General features: G+C 40.1%; 1 protein-coding gene across 2 annotated transcripts in view; it reads left to right on the forward strand.

Moving 5' to 3' along the window:
• Nucleotides 1-15,295, forward strand: part of LOC136277491 (uncharacterized) — a 31,881-nt gene that overhangs the window by 9,387 nt on the left and 7,199 nt on the right. For both annotated transcript variants that reach the window (XM_066159691.1, XM_066159692.1), the window contains exons 11-19: nt 432-628; nt 1,486-1,561; nt 1,667-1,704; nt 1,994-2,075; nt 2,177-2,214; nt 2,574-2,658; nt 2,763-2,800; nt 3,854-3,917; nt 9,920-10,054. In XM_066159691.1, the coding sequence (XP_066015788.1) occupies nt 432-628; nt 1,486-1,561; nt 1,667-1,704; nt 1,994-2,075; nt 2,177-2,214; nt 2,574-2,658; nt 2,763-2,800; nt 3,854-3,917; nt 9,920-10,054 (753 nt within the window). The remainder of the gene's footprint in view (nt 1-431; nt 629-1,485; nt 1,562-1,666; nt 1,705-1,993; nt 2,076-2,176; nt 2,215-2,573; nt 2,659-2,762; nt 2,801-3,853; nt 3,918-9,919; nt 10,055-15,295) is intronic.

Here is a 15,295-nt window from a genome sequence, read left to right on the forward strand (position 1 = left end):
AAGCAGAGCTATGATAAAAGTTTCATTCGAATTTTTTAGGTTTAACCGTTCTTTCATACCCCTTCTATAGATTTCGACCGCAACAGACTAATATTATGGGGATACCAATCTGATAATTTCATCAATCGAATGATTTTTTTCATAACCTTGAAATTTTTTCTTCCCCTTTTCTCAACTTCAATTGCTTTGCAAGGGAAATCAATAATTTGGCCTTTGCTTGAAAGAATTTCACGCGCCCAATTAGTAAAGGGAATTATTTTGTCTTTTTTTATAAACTAATTTGCAGTATCTGCTATATTTGCACAACTTTCCATGTTTTAAATGTACTATGTACATTTGGAGATGGTAACGACTTACAACTGTAGCTTAACTCTGCAAATTTGAGATGTGACAAAGTCATGAATGTTTTTTTTCTCTTTGCTCAAACTTAGTGAATGGGGGTGAAAATTTAGCGAGAGCGATGAACTTAGAGGTCGTTGATGTGCATGATGTCCAGTCACTTCAGGATACAGAAGTTGCCGAAAAATTTCGAGAAAAGGCGGAAGTTATGTTTCCCAAAATACGGGAAGCTGTCCAATGTCACCCTACAGGGGCGGATAAACTTGACGATGTAAGGATGGAAGGCAAGGTAGGTCATTCTAGTAGCATATTGGGAGGTGTTGCGAGCATTCTCGCAGTAATTGTAACAATAGTGACAGCAGGAGCTGCCTCGCCACTTTTACTAGCACGGCTGAGCCTTATCGGAGCTGGTACATCCCAAACAACCTGAACTGGGGAGTCAATCGTTAACTCGATAGAAATCAAGGAAGCCGATAGTGACTTGAAGGAGGCTCTGGATAGCATAAAGGATGTCCGAGAGATAGTCTACGAGTGGTTGAAAAACAAAACAATATCCAGACTGCACTTCATAAGTTCGCTGGCTGAGGGTAATCTTTAAACGCTTACTTCCGCCCCAGTTGCCCAAAATATTTCAGCAATTGGGGCGGAATAAAAACAATATTTGGGAATTATATTCTTGAAAGAAAGTAAAATTAAATGAATGAGGACATGAAAAATAAATCATGATGGAAGTGAAAGCTAAATGAAACAATTCTGATTTATGGTTTACTCCAGTAGGCTTTAGTATACTTTGAGTTCGAAACATAAAACTCCGTATCTTTTTCAGAAAAATACAACAATAACTAGCCCCAGTTGGCAAAGACATCTCAAGCTCACGTCACCAGAAAAAGCAAATGATTAATTCCCCCGAAACACTAGGTCACAAAATGTATGACGCTTTCATGAACTGATGTTGTTTGCTTTTTCTTGAGACATGAGCTTGGGATGACTGTGCAGTTGGCAGCTTCTCCAAATGGTGGACAGTGGAAACCCTTAATTTTCATAAATCTGTAATGTCTTCTCATCGCCATCTGATTGAGAATGTCTTGATACTTATTGTGAAAGGCATAGAAGTTTACTTCCATTAAATAATCCTTGCCTTAACAGGTATCTGACATTTCTGCCAAAGATTCAGACTGGGAAATCTCTACTAACTCAGAGAATGACATGGACCAATTTGGAGGTATATTTTTAAATGTGTCTAGTTTAAATGCTTTATTCTTTTGAAAAAATACAAAGTTGATTTCTTTGATTTACTGTGACAAATTTTCCTTCTTAACTGTTGCAGTGGTTCAAGATATTTCCCCCTCATCAGGCTCTGTGAAGGTAATTATATTATTTCAGAAATTGTCATGGTGATCAGCAAATTTAATCAGGTAGGAGGAAACCCACACAGTTCATCAATTATTTGACATGAACCATTTCAAACATCAATTTTCTGTAATTTGTAGCTCATATTTCTCATATTTTTAGCTCTGAGTATTTCTTGTTTTATCCAAAAGCAACCCTAGTTGACAATTTGGTTCTTCTCATCACCATCTGGTTGAGAATGTTTTTACAGTCATAGTGAAAGGCTTGAAAGTTTACCACTAATAAATGATCCTTGCTTTAACAGATATTTGACATTTCTGAAGATTTAGGTTCAGCACTGGAGGAAATCTGTATCAACTCAGATAATGATGTGGACCAACCTGAAGGTATATTTTTTAAATGGGTCTCATTTAAATGTTTTATTTTGAAAAAAAAAATGTGATTTCTTCAATTTACTGCCACAAATTTTCCTTCCAATCTGTTGCAGTGGTTCAAGATATTTTCTCCTCATCAGGGTCTGAGAAGGTAAACACAAAGCTCTGTATCTTTTACATGAAAATACAACAATTTACTGGCTGCAGTTGGCAAAGACATCTCAAACTCATGTCACCAGAAAAAGCAAATGATTAATTCCCCCCCAAAACTTAACACCATTTGGTCTCAAATGTATGACACTTTCATGAATTGATGTCGTTTGCATTTTCTCAGGACATGAGCTTGGGATGTCTGTGCAGTTGGCAGCTTCTCCTCATGGTGGCCAGTGGAAATCCTTGATTTTCATTAATTTGCAATGTCTTGTCATCATCATGTGGTTGTGAATGTCTTGATGTTTATAGTGAAAGGCTTTAAAGTTGACTACTATTAAATAATCCTTGTCTTAACAGATGTCTGACATTTCTACCAAAGATTTAGACTTGGCACAGGAGGAAATCTGCACTAACTCAGATACTGATGTGGACCAACGTGGAGGTACATTCTTTAACTGGGTCTAATTTAAATGCATATGCTTTATTCAAATGAAAAGTTGATTTCTTTGATCTCCTTCTACAAATTTTTCTTCCAATCTATTGCAGTGATTAAAGATATTTCCCCATCATCAGGCTCTGTGAAGGTAATTTTATTAATTTTAGAAATTTCCATGGTGATCCGCTTATTTAATCAGGCACAAGGAAAGCCTCTTGGGAGGGGAGGGAGGGAAAAGAATGACTGGAATGATCAGATGAACAAAACAAAATAAAAAAGGCTGTGGTCATCTGACAACCAAGTGTTCATCAACTGCTAGCCAGGTACAGCTGAGCATGGAGGCCTGGGGAGAATTTGGTTAATCCCTAGGAATATGAAACATTTAATGAGCTTTAACTGATACATTTTTAGCGGGAAAAATGTTTTCTATTTCAAATTTTAAGTTTTTATGGTGAGCTGTAGATTGTCTTTTTCCATCAATGTGCCTAGTCAATGATTTGTTCTTGGCACTGGTATTGGGGTTTGATATTTTTCAAAGATTGTTGATTTAGCTGAAATTTTTGTAGAGCTTTTATGCATTTCAACTTGAGGGAGAATAAAGGAGAAAGGTATTTGGCTCTCAAACTTGTTTTTCCAAGTTCAGGAGTTGAAGGTTGAAAAAATGATAAAATTAGCTTATGAGCCAAGTCTTTTCTTCTCTGAGCACGTCGCTATTGAATATATTGCATGAAGAGACTAACAGTATTACTATACTCTTCCCTGGATGGGATGTGAAACAGTAATGAACTGAAATGTCACTAAGACCAAGAATGAACTTGCATTGTGCTAAAGTATTGTTAGGAGAGTGGAGATTATCTCCAGTAATCAGGTTCAAGAAATACTAATTTTCTACATGCCCTCATCATTCAATTAAGACACATAATTGTATGGTTAAAGGGGATTATGCAGTAGTGAGAGCACTTGCCTTCCACCACTGTGGCCAGGTTCGATTCCAGGACCCGTTGTCAAATGTGGGTTGTGTTTGTTGTTGGTTCTCATCCTTGCTCCAAGGATTTTCAGCCAGGTCCTCCAGTTTTCCTCTTTCTCCCCCCCCCCCCTCTGCTAAATCATTATTGTTATTATTATTATTATTAATTCCGTGGCTGTTAATTGATTCCCATTTCTTTCATAAAAATTTAACCTAATGCGTCGAAAAACAAAGGAAAGCAAAGAACTTGTAGATTGGGATAGGATCAGTCCCCAAACCATCAAGTTAACTACTCCAGGTAAGTGTTCCCGAAACTGTTACATGATTTGCTCATGGCATTTGAAACGGTACTTTCCAAAGATAAATTAACCTTACCTAATGATTGAAACTGAAGTAATTAAAATTGTGGTTTTACAAAATATTATAGCTAGCAAAAGTAATTGCACAAAGTATCTACGTTTACCTCATGTGCCCCACGGATATTCCCTAGTTTTTGAACCTTACGTCCGATTCCTGTCCAAGTCTTTGTTTAACGCTCCTGTAAGATATGAGAAGAGCGTTTTGTTGTTGTTATAGAACAATTAGGGACATATTTGTCTGTTCAAAGAGCCACGCCAGCGAACGCAGAAAAGTGAAAATGTCATGCCTTAAATGATAAACTGTTTGCAAGCATTTTGTCCTTTTTGGTGTAAAAACATGTGGAGGACAATCAATACAATAACCAGGCTCCATTTGGCATGAAAATTACAGGCTTAGATTTGTCCTTGCACATTATCTGTTCCTCGAAGCTTACCGTTTTCATTGACATTACCAACAATCTAAGACAAGATGGCGGATATCCCTCATTATGCAAGCTTTCCGGGCCCTTTAAAAATGGATGCCGCTTAGTAAGGCTTGTGTTAGATAATAACTTTTTTGCTAGGTAGCAGCGATCGCGGTAACTTCGTGAAAAAGGTGGTGTTCTAGCAATGATAATCGAACCTCAACACACTTACTATCTCCGAAATGTAAGGCATCTGTCGAGGTTTCACAATAATCTCCCATGCGTTCTCTGTAAATTGCCATCAAAAGCCACCACAAATCTGAAGTAAATTCCAAGCGTACGTTCATGAAAGACCAATTACTTTATTGCAAGCCCCCGAAGACGTGCTATTTTACTAGCAAGATATCCGAAGTATGCTTACACAAATTATCATCCTAAGACGTACGTTGTGTAACAATGTAACCATAAATTATATAACAAAGAAATCTTCGTCATCCCCCTTGTTAAAAAAAACAGTTCCTGTTAGCATGAAAATAGTGGTTCCTAATAACAGTAACGGCAGGAGATGGAAGATCCACTAAGCTCCAAGTCTATATAGCGAAATTAAAAAAAAAACTGCAGAGGTTATACACTAATTGGTGATTACTAAGGATTGATATCAAGCACTGTTTGGATCTGAAAATGGTTTTTAAAAAAAACTCTTAGTCTTTGCCTGTTTCGCACTGTTCAACGTCACGTCCTTTATGAGTCACTCCTGCTTAAAAATCACTTTCGATGCTTAACATACGGCGAAAATCTCGCGCAAATCCAAGCAAAAGAACTCCCAAAAGAAGGAAATCTGTTCGCCATTTTGAAAAAAGCAACCAGGCCTGCCATAGGTGCAAAAAAAACAAAACAAAACAAAACAAAAAAATAAGAAAGAAAGAAAGAGTTAAAGAAAGGAACATTAAAAGAAACATTGAATTGGAAAAACAAAACAAACAAACAAACAAACAAAAGAACAAATGGAAACAAAACTTGAGGATTCTGAAATGCACCACATCTGTAGGCTTGTGAGGCATGGCAAATTTTTAGTTATATCAACCCTTTCTCTCCCAGGAGTGACCAGCATTTAAATTCTCCTTACAATTTTCATGCACTGTCAAATAGACAGGTAATGAGAATTAAGGAGTAGAACACCAAATTCTAGGGAATGGTCAACATAGAAATATATGGTATCGGTTTGGAGAATTAGCTTTCAGATCTCAGGAGTGAAAGGGTTAACATGTCCACCTCAAATCCAGGAATGAGGAGAACAATTTTTCAGCAGCCAGCAACAATTCCTTTCAAATACACTTATCATTTTAACATTGCACACGTTAATATTAAAAATTATTTCTTCTCAGCACTAGTATATATATTACCTGTAATTATTAATAAATTAGCATCAAATTCAACTTACCCGCCACATTAAAACCAAACACAGTCATTCTTCTTTCAACTGTTATCTTTCCCACACCGAAAATGGAACTTATTTCCTGTACTTCGAAGCCCTGTTCCAACAGAAAAGCCAGGTGCTCTTTGGAGATCTCAAACGATGGCCTTCCAAGTCCTCCTGTGAAGTTTACAGGGGGGCGGTATCCTTCGCTCGTAATACTTGAATATTGTGATCTTTCCATGGCAACGGCGATTAAATGGAGATTTCCCACTGTATCCTCCATCTCCTGGTCAATGTCAAGGTTTACTAGGATTCTGCTAAAAATATCAAGCCTTAAAACTATAACTCCCATACCAAATCTGTCACAATGATCAGTCCACGTATTCAATCTTTCAGCCAAATTATTCACGATCTGCTAAGCGCTCTCCAAATCCGCCATCTCTACAAAGGCAATAATCGCTTAGTCCAAACTCGTTTCCAGGGGCAAAGAGGAGTCCCGCTTAAGACGTAGCAATGACGTCATTTCTAACATCCCATAATTATTAGCAGATTCGGGATCGTGCCTGAGGACTCAACATTCATTGCGCGAGAGAAAGTAAAATGGCTTGACAAGCTCGAACTTGAGAAGGCAAAGTTTAACATTGTCATCGAAGTGTGGAAGATTGCAATAGATTACTATTGACGTTAGAATGTTAGGGCATTTTCTCCTTATAAATTAAGGCCTTTTTAGACTTATGTCTATAAACTCGACACTCACTAGGCAAGGATTGAAGTTGAACGCTAACAATGAAAAATGAAGTGTATTAAAAAACACGGCAACCAGGTGGACAATGATCAATGGTTGTAACTTCTTCGGTTACATTCCATAAATCTGTAAACCAGAGTAGTATCAAACCATGTCTGATTGTCCACTTAGTTGCCATGTGAACTTTAATATATTTTATTTTCGAGAAAAGTATGGTCAAACTGTTGCTACAAGGGTCAACCGGCTCACGAACATCAGAGTCCGCATTGCTAAGTATCGCTGTCATTTGTATTTCAATCACCGTTGTAAAGAAAACTATGTGCTTCCATCGAGTTTGAAATTTCGGCCTCCTTTATGGAGTGCTAAAGGATACAAGCACATGGTCCGTACTGGTTTTTCTTTTCTGAAGTTAAGAATAGATGAATGTCACAGTTCCATACTGTGTTTGCATGTGTTATTCTGTCGTTCACTCAGTGAACTCTCTGCTTTGATTAACAACTCCAAAACTTCCTGGGTCGAGGAGTTCTGCAGTTCGAAAGAACAACAGACGTTTACCAAACAGAGAGAGAAACACAACAGAAAATCCTGTCATTTGCTCAGTAAGAGGTCTGTTAACTCAGGCTTATCTCTCAAAGATAATGGGTCGTGAACCTTTCCTTCAAAGAGTTATCTGCGCTGAAACGGAGTGGTTTAGAGAAGGGTCTGAAGCTTGCTCTTGCTCCTCGCAAAATACCGACTGCTGAAATTTTCGTCTTTGTCAAGGAGAGCATCTCTCAACTCAACGACGACCGTAAGCACTTGATAAGAGCAGAAGTAAGCAGCATACTAAGGCATGCTAAACCCCCTCCCAAAACATTCAAAAGGATGTTTTCAATGCACCTATAGCTCTTAAAAAGGATGCAGACAGGCTCGTATGATCTACTGACAAGGGTAATTGTGTTTTGGTTATGGACAAACAGCAATATCACGACAAAGCTTTGTCTCTGCCTAATTACAAGAGTACGTATACAGTCTTAAACTCTGATCCTACCAGTAAAACTCAGAGAAAGTTAAACAAAATGTTGCTTGATTAGAAAAAAGCTGGTAAGATTACTGACTCTACGTCCAAAATGGTATACAGTAGTGACGGCTTATGTCCACTTTTTTATGGCTTACCTAAAATTTATAAACCGAGAATTCCTTTGAGACCCATTGTCTCTCTTATTAATTCTCCGACTTATGCAGTTTCTGGTTATCTTGCGAGAACTTTTTCTCTTGTTGTTGGGAATATTGATTACACTGTCAAAAATTCCTGCGAATTTGCGGATTTCATAAGAGATAAGACTCTTAATGCTTGTGAAGAATTAGTATCTTTCGACGTTGTTTCGCTCTTCAATAAAATCCCAGTTTATTTTGCCGTTAAGGTTGCGGAGGAGAGACTCAAAGATGCTTCCCTAGGACAAAAAACTTCTTTGCCTGTGGAGGATATTATTCATCTGCTGTCCTTTTGCCTCAAAACCACGTAATTTGCATATAACGACACCTACTATCAACTTTTGGTACAGCTATGGGTTCCCCTGTCACTGCTGTAATTGCCAACATGGTAATGGAAGACGTGGAACAAAGGACCTTAGCCACTTCACCCGTTAAACCCTTTTTCTGGATATCTCGATGAAGTTATTTTTGCGGTATCCGGAAATGAGGCGGAGCGCCTCCTATCGCATTTGAATTCAGTAGAGCCGTCTTTCCAATTCACCCTTGAGCGTGAAATGGATAGACATTTGCCCTTTCTTGACTTAAATGTGTCCAGAGGGGTTGAGGCTAATTAAGAGACACGTGTCTACCGTAAACCCACCCACACCGACAAATACCTCGCTTTCGATTCTCACCACCCTATTTGCCATAAAAAGCCTGTAGCCAAAACTTTACTCAGGAGGGCTGACTCTCTTCCATCTTCACTCGATTCGAAGGCTGAGGAGAGGAAATATGTGTCTAATGTCCTAAAGGCAAATGGCTGTACAAAAACCTTTCTCCGTAACTGCCAAAAACCAGGTACAACAAGTAGCGCTCCTGATGTAAGGGAACCAGCAACCGGTTTTGCTGTTATTCCTTACATTCAAGGTGTTATTGAACCCATCAAGAGAATTTTGAATAGCCACAACGATAAAGTTGTTCAAAAACCTTTTCAGCCTTTGGGTCATATTTTCCCCAAACCTAAGGATCCTGTCCCGAAAGAACAACGAACCGACGCCATTTATTCTATTCCTTGCAATGACTGTGACAACTAATACATCAGACAGACCAAACGTCAGTTTGGTACACGTCAGAAAGAGCATCAAAAAGCGGTTTTCTTTTGCAAAAAGGAAAATTCAGCTTTATCGGAGCACACATGCCTAACTAACCATACAATTGGGTGGGATAATTCTAGAATTATCACCACTAATCGGCGTTACCACTAGCGCCTTTGTTTGGAGACTTGGTATATTAACTCCGCCCACGTTCCTTTAAATCGTAACGATGGCGGCTTACTTCCTGATGCCTATTTACACCTCGTCAGAAAAAAGACAGCTAATTAGTGATCATATAAAAGGACCTCTTATTGCAGCATTTAGATCACCCCTGATGAAGGCACATGATAGGGGTATCGAAACGTTGGGTCTATGAATTGTAACTTCTTCGGTTACAGTCATTAAATCTGTAAACCAAAATAGCATCAAACCGTGTCTGAATAAAAAATGATTCACGATGTTGCTCATTGAGTCGAAAAATTAAGAGTTTAAGTGCGCACGATTATCGTTGACATAACAAAATCAAATGTTGTTCGATAAAATTGGATGTCCGATTGCATCTTTGATTTTTGGCGGAAATGGAACACCATGCATACACATAATAGATCCATACCGTGAACGCTTGACACTTCGGCCGCGTGCGCCTGCGAGTTTCTGCTGGACTGCTTCTCAAGATATCGTGGGAGCAAAATGTCACCAGTTGTAGCTAATGCCTTTGCATTCGGAACTGCTCACATCTTGCCACAGATCTTATGGTTATGGACAAATATCAGAACCATGGGTTCGACAACATTGTGATTCACATGAGAGGTGACTGAGCCTCTTAGATCAAAGTCAATTTGTGGATCTTGTTTAAGTGATTGGTGATTTATCCTTATAATACGGTTCTAAGATACTCACTGATCCCATAGGCTATCACGGGTCAAAATATACCAGTAATTGATTCAATTGACAGAATTGCGCCATCTGTTTCGTAATTATGCAATGGAAAACCTGGTATTTTTGCTCTAATACACCTTATTCCGATGCATTTACATGTATGTGCTCAAATTCGTTCTAAGACAATAACACAAAGTGTCACTAATATGTAACTCTTTTACTTCTACAGTTAAGTCTGGAGATGAAGAAGATTTTAGGGGCATGCCATCCCACAAGGGCGACACCTCGAGCGATTACTTTGCTGATGCGAAGACTTCCTCTTGTGGATCTTTTGAAGTTGACTCTGGACAGTCTGATTCTGAAGGTGAGGGATGTCAACTTTTTTCAGCCGAATGATGCTTTTATAATTTTACACAAAGGCTTTATTTTCATCATTGGTCCTTTTGCTGCATGAGAATGTCAGCTTCTCAATGGAATTGATTACTCCTACAAGCTTTTGGTCTCACTCATAAAACCTTCTGTGAAGAGAAAGAAACGTAGGAAGAACTGGTGTCTCTCAAGTGGATTATTTTATTTAGATCATATTCATTTCCCCCCCTAAAGTAACTCTGCAGTCATGTCACCAACATGGTTTAAATAAGGAATTTATTTGAGTCGGTTTTTTACGAGCCTAAAAAGTGGTAATTTAATGCTATAAAATCTTAAATAGCCCACGCTCGTTTTCCTTAAAAGTACATAAAGTTGTTGCATCCATCATTGTCCCTTTGCAGCTAGTTCAAAAGATAAAGAACCTGAGAAAGAATTAACTCGCAATGCAGCCTTGAGCTCTGATCTGTAAGCTCAGGCATCAGTTGATAATATAGAGTCAAGAGAGAAAAATCTAATACAAAAAACGGAGTATTACAGATATACTAAGACATGGTCTTGCCCACTTAAAACTGTCCTTTTTGTTCGTACTCTATTGTTCGAGAGATGCATTTAGTAGTGGGTAAATGACAGTCTGGGACAGCCCGAAATACAGCATGAGACAATCTTTGGGTTCTACCAGTTCTGACTGGTTTTGACGGGTTCTGATCGGTTTTGACCAGCTTTGACTAGTTGTGGGAGAGGGCTGGGAACAATGCCACAGACAGCTTGACACAAGGAGTACTCATCAGCCAGGGCAGCTTGACACAACCTCAACACAGCAATTAACAGCTCACCATCTCACAAGGGAGTATCATCTTGACCTTTGTATGATGGCTGTCCCTCATTATCCTAAAGACTTCAGGCCTTACCACTTCCATGAGCTCTTGGGGGTTGTACCCAACACCCTCGATTTGTAGTTGCCTTGCAAACCTTTTCAACGCGCTAGCAGACAGTCTCAGGCAGACTTAAAAATTGTCTTAAGTTGGTTGTAACACTGCCTCAGAATTGCCATCGACCAAACCTGGGAACAGCGCCACAGACAAAAAGAGTGCTCATCAGCTGGGGCAGCTCGACACAACCTCAGCACAGCAATGAACACCCCAACAGCCACCTTTATTGTGTTTAACAGCTGCAGTTGTCTGTCACTCTCGAGGCATCTCATTTGACCCTGAACATAATGATCTGAATTGTCAATCTGTTAGAGTGAGAGTGACACTTCTCTATCGCAGGCCAAGCGTCTCTTTGATAGCTCTGATCTCTCTCCTTTGCTCATCTCAGTCACCTCTTTCAATCCTCCGCCTGAAATCCCGACTCGTTCTTAGTATTGGAGTGTTGATGTCTGGAACTGGAAGGGCAAGGATAGGGGCTCTTTTTTATCAACTCATGGAGCTTCCACTTTCTGAGTCTCAAATAGCCTCTGAGTCCCAGTCATCTCGCTTCTGCAAGATGTTCAGGTCGTTTCTTGCTGTCTTTTGTAGAAAAACAAAAGAAACGACAGCTTTTTTCACAAACCAACCTCCAAGCCTCCCAGCTTGCCTCCTTCACAGCAATGGCTAAGCTACTCAGTCGACAACTTAGTCTGCTTCCTCGCAAAGACTGGTATCCAGCTCCTCCACAGCAGCCAGGTGATAGCTGATGTTCTTTGCAGTGATAAGAACAGCACTTGCTTACTTCAAATTCAGTCGATCAGCAGCAATCTCCAGCTCTCTCCTGACCGAGAAGTTGTCACTCAGGTCCATCAGGAGCTGAAGAAAGGTGTTGAAATCATCTCCTTTACCTTCCCACGTGCAACGAGAACAGCGAGCTGCTCTCGGTGATCTGAATCACTCAAGAGTTTGGCTTCAAGACTGCCCCAAGAAGTCATTCTATGCATCTTGTTCAATCACTTCAATTTTACATGGCTGAGGACGAGATTTTCAGTTGCTGTAAAGATGGTGGAGTGAGAAGACAAAGTGTGAGTATTCAATGCTCTTCAACTCATCCATCAGACTCTTCTTCTTGTCCCTTGTCAACTCACTTGTGTAGCTCTCAAGTATGATCTTCACGTCTTAGCTGACGGTGTATAGAAGAGAACCAAGATAGAGATATTCTCTTTAAATGGTTTCGTGATGCTCATCATCTGCTGGGTGAGAACCCAAATGCAGATCCCCTTATGTCATGCGCTTTAGCCAGTTCACGAGTTCATTTTTCCTCTTGTGTTGAACAATGAGCTTTTTGTAATAAACTTTAAATTCAACTTGGTACTTTATATAAATCAGAAGTGAAGATTACAGAAGAACTGTCAAAACATGTTTTAAAAAAGTCTTATATTTCTTAAATATGTTCACTGCTATCCAGGCCTTTAGTGCTAGTCCCCTCAAGTGCGTAACTAACTAACTTATATCAATCATTGGTCTGGTCTTGTCGGGGACTCTGATGAGGAACCCATTTTCAGCACCTGCAAACCCCTCATATGCTCTGTTGTGAATGAGGGTCAGGCATAGGAGTAAGATGTAGTCAAACCCCCCCTTGAAGAGACCACTCAACTGGTTCACTAAGAACCTGATCCTCCCTGCATTGGTGGGACCAACAATCAAAGGGTTGAAGGGCGAATTTTCTGGGTTAATTTTAGTTAGTAAGTCACACTCTGAAGCTCTCGGTCCTCAATACCAAAGTTGGCATCTGTGAGGATGAAGATCAAGCATTTCACACTCCCAGAACTTCAGGTTGATCAGTGAATCTTGAGCCACAGTCTTTCCTTCGTATTCATCAGTTTCAACCACGAACCAAGAAAGTCGTTCTCCCTCATACTTCTGGGATCGACGAGGAGGTCGACAATGTCACAGGCATAGAAGTCTGTTACATTCATTGCACTGCTCTCCTTTCCAAATCCTCTGTAGACCTCCTAGCACATATCTCCTTTCTTCATCCCTCGGCTGAAAACCTTGTTCAGGATACCATTTACGTCCACTTTCACTTCAGTGATGTCAGGATTGGACATCTTCTTAGAGTCTCTTGCCCCTGCTGGATGTGAATTATAGAAGAGGAGTCCTCTCATTGATCTCTTTGCAACATTTATGCTCTCATTGATGATTGAATCAGTTGCTCTTTTGACTGTGATCATCTTGTGATGGTTCGCATGCTCATACATAAATCTCTTTCCACTACTGCAATTTCATGTCACGGTATTGGTTGTTAATCACCTCATACTCAAGCTCAACGTTAGTCAATTCATTGGTAAGCTTTGTTAGATCCCATCCCCTTACGACATTTCTGGCAGGTACAAGTCTGAGTTCCAAGACGTGCAAATTTAAAAGTCCCTTTGGGTAGAAGGCTCCATGATTGTTCAGAATGCAATGATCAATCGGAATCCTGTACTTGCTTCCATACACTTTATTGAGCTTCTTCTCCAAGTAAACACCTGTACTGTCTTTGTCTTCTGCACTGTATCTAATCCTCGAAAGATTAGCAAACTGGATTCCTTGCCTCAGCACGCTTGCTCTCACGTACTCAGTCAAGAAGAGGTCTTCATAGAGCTTCAACTGATCTTAGCCGTCTGTGTCCTGCAGAACCTACCTATGAGCTTGACATACAATCTGTGGACCAGAGTTCTTACCACGTTGTTCAAGTGGTAATGGTTTGCATGCCCGCTTACTGTGAGGTTGAAGATGAGTGCAAGAGACCCTGGCACAAGAACTACTCTTTCATGAAGCTTTGGAACTGAAACCATCCAGACATCATCTGGAGATTTACTGTTCGAATTGAATGTGACTCTGTGGACCGAGCGATCTCATTTGAGATTGTTTGACCTCTTCCTCTTGAATGTGAGACAACTCGGATCACTGACTGCTTCTATTTTCCTTGGTGGACACTTCATTTCTGCAGTCCCAAAATGGCTCACATTGGAGATACTGATCTCCACAGTGATGGCAACAATGATGAAAACAATGGAGATACAACAAGGCCTTTTCAACCTGATCATAATTCAACTCCAGGACCATCAGGTGAACAACTTGAAATGACAACTTTGAACAGAGAGTTGAGAGAGGAAGGGGCGAAGATGGCTGAGACATCCTTCAAGGAGGGAATTGGTCTACGAAGTTAAAGAAGAGCATTGAAATCATTCGTGGCAATGATGAGTTGAGGAACCAAGAAGTCTGGCATACAAGTTTCGTTCAATGAGTACAAAGGAGTGGTCATGGCAAAACGTGTTGGGCAGAGAGAAGACCTTGTAAGGATCATCAAACGAAAGGCAGAGGTCTACTTGCAAATTCCATTAAGAGATTCAAACCAATCCTTGGCTCAGAGTGTGAAGTGTTGATCAGTCAGAAGGATAAGGAGAATGAGGAACTGCAGAGGTCCATCGAAGAGGATGAGAGGTTCGTAGATGGAAGCCAAGACTTAGCAACAAGAGGACGAGCGAGGAGTAAGATAGAATCAAGAGCAGATTGACGCTCTTGAGCACAAGAGAAAAGAACTTGAGGCTGGCTCTCAACTCAGAGAGAGGGTGACACTGGGACCCTCCAGTTCCCATTGCCTGCTTGATATCATTACCCCAGTATCTTCTGTCTGATCTTAAGACGCTGAACTGAACTCCATCTGACTGATTGAAGTAAAGTGTGGCTGCCGAAGGTGACGTGCTCCTTGAACTTACTCAGGTCTGAATTCAGCCCAGGCTTTTGCTCTTGCTCTGTCAGCAATTCTCCGTGCATCTTTTCAATTTCTGGAACGATATAAAATGGTTGTGCTCACATTGATTGCAGCCTCAGATGACTGCACGGTTCGCCTCAGAGAATCTCCTGGTAAGCTTCAGTACATCAGGTTGCTAAGTTTCACATTCTACGACACCTGGTAAAATTTGAAGAAAGATTAAGAGATTTCAATCTCTGATGATCAAGGCAAGCAAGGATTGGAAAATTCCTTCGGGTCATTACACACTCAAAGCGATCGGAGAAGAGCTTAAAAAAGCACTTCAAAAACAGGCTGGATGTTTAATTTGATAATGCAAATGGTGCGATCATGATTAAAAATTCCATTCAATAGAAATGTTCGTTTCGATCATGATCTTCCTTCTCTTCTCGGCCTTGCCAAACAAGGTCTGAAACCCCTAAACGTCATCAATCGCTTGAGTTCATTCAACACTTACATAATCAACTGCGATCTCTTAGATAAGATAAAAAAACAGTACCAGAAAAAGGCTAGACCCCTTGTTACCACT

The sequence above is a fragment of the Pocillopora verrucosa genome, chromosome 12 (genome assembly GCF_036669915.1).
Source record: "Pocillopora verrucosa isolate sample1 chromosome 12, ASM3666991v2, whole genome shotgun sequence".
Classification (NCBI taxonomy): Eukaryota; Metazoa; Cnidaria; class Anthozoa; order Scleractinia; family Pocilloporidae; genus Pocillopora; species Pocillopora verrucosa.